General features: G+C 51.8%; 1 protein-coding gene across 2 annotated transcripts; it reads left to right on the forward strand.

Annotated features, from left to right (window-relative positions):
- Positions 1–104: 104 nt before the first annotated feature.
- TSEN34 (tRNA splicing endonuclease subunit 34) lies at positions 105–5,413 on the forward strand. 2 transcript variants are annotated; one of them, XM_032324509.1, is made up of 5 exons: positions 105–244; positions 919–1,165; positions 1,395–1,638; positions 1,790–2,047; positions 4,895–5,413. In XM_032324509.1, exons 2-5 carry the CDS (start codon positions 923–925, stop codon positions 5,080–5,082), a joined length of 933 nt encoding a protein of 310 aa, XP_032180400.1. In that variant the 5' UTR covers positions 105–244; positions 919–922; the 3' UTR covers positions 5,083–5,413. The 2 variants fall into 2 exon arrangements, with proteins under 2 accessions (XP_032180400.1, XP_032180399.1); XM_032324508.1 differs by having other exon boundaries at positions 106–305.
- The last annotated feature ends 1,236 nt before the right edge of the window (positions 5,414–6,649 follow it).

Consider the following 6,649-nt stretch of genomic DNA (forward strand, 5'->3'; position numbering starts at 1 on the left):
CTAGAGGCGGAGCCCAAGCGGTTGGGGGAGGTTCGCTTCGCGAGGGCGGGACCAAGGTGTGCCACTCCACGGGAAGGCGGGGCTACGGCGAAACTGGGGGCGGATCCCAGACTTCCCGCTTCGCTGAGGTGGCGGCGTGACGAAATTGACGCAGGGGGTCGGGATGGGGAGGGGTGGAGGAAGCGGCGCGTGGCGCGCTACGTAGGGGGAGGCTCCGCCGGGAGTGAGAGCTGGTGTTTACGAGGTGACTGACTTGTTCTGTCGGAGGACGGTGCGGCATTCTGAGGGGAACGCTCGCGAAGGGGGTGAGCCAGCCCAAGCGGGGAACGGACAGCTGGTGTTCAGTAGGAGGAGCCTCCGCCTGTGGGGTTCGCTCAGTGGGGCGGGTACTCCCCTACCGGGAGCTCTTGCGGCCGGAGGGGGCGGGGCCTGGCTGCGGGGTTGACGGGAGCCGAGGACGCCCGAACCCCGAGCCGCCGGCCTTCGGGAGGGGGCGGGGCTGCGAGTTCGGCGGAGCCGAGAGGTCCGGGCGGGGGCGGGCTTCCACGGTGGGCGTCTGACACCGCGCGAGGAGGTTCTGAGGCCACGCCTCGGTGGTTTGGAAAGGGGAGGGGCCCAGTTCCGAGTCACTCGAAGGGGGCGTGGCCCCGCACTAAAGGAGGCTTCTCTCCGAGCCGAGAAGGCGTGATGGCCGGAAAGCTGACCTCAGGGTCCGGGGCGCCCAGCGGCGCCCTAGCGACTCGGCGCCCAGGGGGCGGGGCCCGGCCTGGAGAATCGGCAGGTGGCGAACTCGGCCCGGGCAAGGCTCCACCCTCCAGGCTCAGGGGCGGGACCTCGCTGAGACCCTCCACTCCCCACCCCACCCCAGGCGGTGGGATCGCTGTGTAGGTGACCGCTGTGCTCCCCTGGCTTCCGCAGGAGGATGCTGGTGGTGGAGGTCGCGAACGGCCGCTCCCTGGTATGGGGGGCCGAGGCGGTGCAGGCACTGCGGGAGCGTCTGGGAGTGGGGGGCCGCACGGTGGGCGCCCTGCCCCGCGGGCCCCGCCAGAACTCGCGCTTGGGCCTCCCGCTGCTGCTGATGCCCGAAGAGGCGCGGCTTCTGGCCGAGATCGGCGCCGTGACCCTGGTCAGCGCCCCGCGCCCGGATCCGCGGCAACACGGCCTGGTAAGGGGCGGGCCAGGGACGCGAACGCCCTGGACCTGTGGAAGTAGACTCGTGGTCTCTGAGGTGGGAGGGCTTCTGGGTGCCCTGGATTCTGGAATAGTGTGCATGCAGGACACTAGGATCCCCGGGTTCGGGCTTTGGGGTTGGGAGGAGTCAGGGAGTCGGGGTTCCTGGCTTCCTAAGGCGGGGCAGACTTGGATCCTGGCATTCCCGCCGGCTTACTTCTCAGGCTCTGGCATCCTTCAAACGCCAGCAAGAACAGGGCTTCCAGGAGCAAAGCGCCCTGGCAGCTGAGGCCCGCGAGACTCGTCGTCAAGAGCTCCTAGAGAAGATTGTGGAGGGCCAGGCTGCGAAGAAGCAGAAGCTGGAACAGGAGTCAGGGGTCAGCGAGAGCCAGGGGGCCGGTGTGAACCCGGCTGCCGCAGAGAGTGAAGCCAGCGCTAGCCAGGCTCCTGCGGAGCCCGAGGAAGCAGGTGAGGGTGGGAGTGGAGTCCAGGGGCCAGTGGAAGGAGGTGGGAGATCTTTGGGGAATCTTGGGCGGGAATCTCGGGACTGGAACTCTCTGGGGGATGCGAAGACCCTGTCCTTGGATTCACCACACTCTCCTGTGTTCACTGCCCCCAGGTTCCTCTTCTCCCCAGCCAGGGCCTTCAAATGAGGTGGCCCCCTTGCCCAGGTCCGCCCTGCTGGTCCAGCTGGCCACTGCTAGGCCTCGGCCCATCAAGGCAAGGCCCCTGGATTGGCGTGTCCAGTCCAAAGACTGGCCTCATGCTGGCCGTCCTGCCCATGAGCTCCGCTACAGCATCTACAGAGACCTGTGGGAGCGAGGCTTCTTCCTCAGTGCTGCTGGCAAGTTTGGGGGTGACTTCCTGGTCTATCCTGGTGAGTTTTGTTGGGACCTCCTGTTGCTGCCCCTTTTTTGACAAGCTCCCGACCCTCTCCCTTTTCCTTTTTTGTCTTTTCTCAGCCTCCGAAACCCATAGAAGGACAGCCACACTTGGGAACCCAAGCCCATTTGGAGGGCAATTTAGCAAATCTGATTAAGCACTTTCTTTGATCCAGAGGTTTCACTTAGGCACACCTAGCTACGTGCACAGAACATATAGGAAATCGTCATTGCGGGATTCTTTACAGTAGCGAAATATTAGCGAGCAGCCAGAGTGATTGTTAATAGGTTAGTGGTTACTTACTGGTGTTAGTTGTAAAAGATTAATGTAGGTCCACGTACATTTATGAAAAAATGACCAAAGGGGGAAGGAAAAAAAAAAAAACTACGTGTCGAAAACAGGTATGGTAAATAGTGAATTGTGTTTTATGTTGTCACGGAGTTATATACACATTATTTAAATAACCTTAAAAATCATGGCTTGCGGGGCCCTTGGCGGGCTCAGTCGGGGCAGTATGCTACTCTTGATCTCAGGGTTGTAGGTTCAAGCCCCACGCTGGGTGTAGAGATTACTTAAAGAAAATTATGTGGCTCGAGTGAAAGAACATGAGAAGAACTTAAAATAGATTATTGACTAGAAAGCAAGTACGTCCCCTGAAGGGACGTACTCCAGCCCAAGTACAGCGGTTACCTCTGGGAGGGAATTTGCATCAGGTGTAGGTAAAGGAGATTTTCAGTGTACCAGGTAATTTTTGAATTTGTAGTATGAGTGCCTTTACTGTCTAACTAAAAGGTTAAAAAAGTAAGTCTACAAGAAATCGCCTTTTTGTTCCTCCTGAGAACACCAGCGGATAGAAGCACCAGGTAAGTAGTCAGATTTTAGCTGTTGGCTGGAGACTGAAGGAGTGTCCTGTGGATAAGCCACGACACGAGCCTTCGTATCTTCTCAGACCAAACACTCAACTGAGGGACTGACTCAGGAGCTTGAGAGCAGTTCACCGCCCCGTGCTCTGCAGATGACCACACGGTCATACCTTGCTACTGTTTTTCTGTATGTGAAAGACTATTTTGGTTTTGAAAATGAACGTTGGACTCACAAAACATATGGATACTGATATCTAGTTCTTTTCTAAGCTTTCAGGTCAATTTACAAATCTTTTTTTCCAATCTAGCAGATTTTAAGGGGACTATTAGTCCGCGTTTGATCCCACTCGTGAAAGGAGTTACATAATTTTCAATGTTATAAGCTGTATTTAAAATTTTTTTTAAAGATTTTATTTGTTTATTGGATAGCACAAGCAGGGGGAGCGGCAGGCAGAGGGAAAGGGAGAAGGAGGCTCCACACTGAGCAGGGAGCCCAATATGGGACTCGATCCCAGGACCCTGAGATCATTACCTGAGCCAAAGGCAGACACTTAGCGGACTGAGCCACCCAGGCACCCTTGTATTTTAAATTTTAATATGATTATTTTCCTCTTTAAGTTGTATGGTGTCCTCATTATGGAACTTGTCAAAAATTCAGATTTAATAAGTTCTAAATGGGGTGAGTTTTAAGTTTATATGTTCTAATACTATCAGTATGCTTACTAAATTAAAACATTCCAGTTAAAACAAGGTTAAATCTACCAGTAACTCAATCACACATCTGCAACCAAACTGCAAGGCTGAGCTGTTAGTTCTGATGGGTCAATATTTCTAAAACAATACGTACTCAGTAAACGTGATGTACGTAGAATCCTTGCGCCCTGAAGATGAAAATATTCAAGGACTGAGGCCCTCGCCTGTCTCTAACAGTAAAGGTGTCCGAACTTAAAAGGCACTAAGCCTCCCGGAACAGTTCCAGGGAACCTTCTCACATATTCTGATGCTTCCTCCTGAGCGGGCAGAGGTGTCCCAGCGACACCCTGCTCCTGGCTCCCGGTTGGACACCCAGCGGACGGTCCTCTCAGATGGGACACCTCACCACCCTGCCCTTGTCGATGTTCACTCCTGGCACTTACCAGCCTCTGACTGGGGCCCGACTCCGGCTCCTGCTCTGCTTGGTCATTTACCTAATCGGGGGGCAGACCGCCACCCAGGTATTAAAGGGAAAGCTACTGGGAGGCGGCCCTGGCCATTTGTTCCATATGGCCTGTGGCAGAGGTGAGCCCTTGTAACGTGGCCGACAAACCTGCAAGTATTTACTGTCGGGCCCTTTTCTGGAACATCTTCATCGCCCATCTGTTCATTACTCCATCATATTGTAAATTCTTCCTGTGGTCGGTTAGAGTCACTTCTCCTTGGACCTGACATCCTATGTACTCCTGGTGGCTTTCATGGACTTCGTGGTCCTGGTGCTTATGTCACGACAATGATCTATTCATTGTTTTTGTATCTTTTTTTTTGTTTTGTATTTGTATCGTTTTTATATATTTGTATATTTGTTTTGTATTGTTTTTTTAAATGCGATCATGCTGTATGTGTGTGACGGCTTGATCGCTGTATGTGTGTGACGGCTTGCCCCGAGTGTATCCTGGACCTCCCCACCCGGATACATTCTTGTCATTTTAACAGCTGGTCTTGTGGCGAGACCATGAACTTAGCAAGTCCGTGGTTTGGTTGTCTCCCATTCTTAGCGGTTTAGCGGTTGTAAATGGTAATAGGGTGAACATCTTCATAGGCATATCTTGGTACTGTTATCCTTATAAGTAAAAAATTCCAAGAAGTGGAATTGCTGGGTCCAAGAATAGCTATTTTGAAATATTCATAGTGATTACTAAGCTGATTCCTGTCTCCGTGTGCACGTTCCAGTGTCTTCCAGCGCTGTGTCACTGGGACCTTCTGTGTGTCTGTCTTTCACCCAGGTGACCCACTTCGTTTCCACGCCCACTACATTGCTCAGTGCTGGGCTCCGGGGGACCCCATTCCACTGCAGGACCTGGTTTCCGCTGGCCGCCTGGGAACCAGCGTCAGAAAGACGCTGCTGCTCTGTTCTCCTCAGCCTGATGGTAAGGTGGTCTACACGTCCCTGCAGTGGGCCAGCCTGCAGTGAGTGACTCCAGAGACCCTGGGGATGTGGCTGCACCTGTGGACAGAGCCTTTCCGGGTGGTCCCAAGCTCATCTCTGCATATGGGAGGCTGCGAACCCTCCTGCCTCTCTCTGCAGTTAGGTTTTGACTCCAGATCGAGAAACACTACATCCTTCTTCTTTCCCTCCCTGTTTCAAAGCACTTACTGGCTGTGATGTTTTGTAGTTCCTGTTTCCACAGTGTGAGCTTTTTGAGGGTAAAGACTGGGTTTGACTCATCTCCAGTTTCTACAGGGCTTAGGTCTCAAGAGGGCTCAGTAAACTTGTTGAATAAACGCGGAGTCTGTGATTTGAATCCGGGCAACAGTCCTGGGAAGTGTGGGTGTTTGCATTTGCTTATACAGATGAGGGAAAGGCCTGGAGGAGGTCAGCCTCTAGGAGGTAGCCCGCTGGGCTGGGAGTTAAAACCTGGTCTTTCTGAGTCCAAGGTCTGCGCTCTTCCCCCTACACTAAACTTCCTTTTGAGAAGATCTTCACAAAGCGTTTCAGGTGCACACAAAGGCATAAATCAAAGTAACATGTGAAGAGAAGGAGGACATGAGTGTTGCACTTTCCGGACAGGTTCGGGTTGGGGAGGGGAAGGTCAGGAAGGACTCGTGGGGCTGGTGGAATGCGGGTGGTGTTCTTTTTCTTGGTCTGGGTGGTGTTTATTCAGGTGTGTAGAATTATACTTTATACCATACATTTATGATCCAGGTCTTTTTTTATACATATATTCTATTAAAAGCTGAAACACATATGAATAAAACACACATTTGTGAGATGATTCATATAGCTGCCTTTCTGCTTAAGAAATTACTTGAACGTTATCAGTACCCACTTCCAGTATTTATATGTCTATTTTTAAAATGTGTAATTTCGTCCCATAGATTTCATTACTGAAACACTGTCACGCGGTCATGATTCTGGGGCTGAAAGCATCTATCTCTGGTTTCCCAATTTCTGTGGTGCCTGTTCCTTCTTTCTTTCCTACCCTTTTCAGTAAACAGATTTGCTCAAACCTCAATTTCCTATAAGCTTAGATTAATTTAAGACAGGACACCAACCCCTGCCCAGTTAACACTGTTCTTTGGGCTTCCTTGGTAACTGGCTTGTAAATATGTTCTCCAAGCTCTCTCTTCTTTGCAACAGAGTTCTTAACTGACTCAGTACTCAGTATCTCTGTCTTGAGTCTTCCCTTAAAAAATTCCTCATTAAAAAACTTGTGGGGGGTTCCTGGGTGGCTCAGTCGGTTAAATGTCTGCCTTTGGCTCAGGTCATGGTCTTGGGGTCCTGGGATGAAGCCCCACATTGGTCTCCCTGCTTGGCAGAGAGTAGGCATCTCCTTCTATGCTCTCTCCCTCTCTTGCTTTCTCTCAAAAAATAAAATATTTAAAAAGAAAAGAAAACAAAAAAATGTTGTGGGTGCCTGGTGGCCTCAGTCAGTGGAGCATGTGACTCTTGATCTCAGGGTCGTAAGTTTGAATCCCATGTTGGGTCTAGAGCTTACTTTAAAAAAAAAAACAAACACCAAAAAACAAACAAACAAACT

The sequence above is a fragment of the Mustela erminea genome, chromosome 19, assembly GCF_009829155.1.
Source record: "Mustela erminea isolate mMusErm1 chromosome 19, mMusErm1.Pri, whole genome shotgun sequence".
In the NCBI taxonomy this organism is placed as follows: Eukaryota; Metazoa; Chordata; class Mammalia; order Carnivora; family Mustelidae; genus Mustela; species Mustela erminea.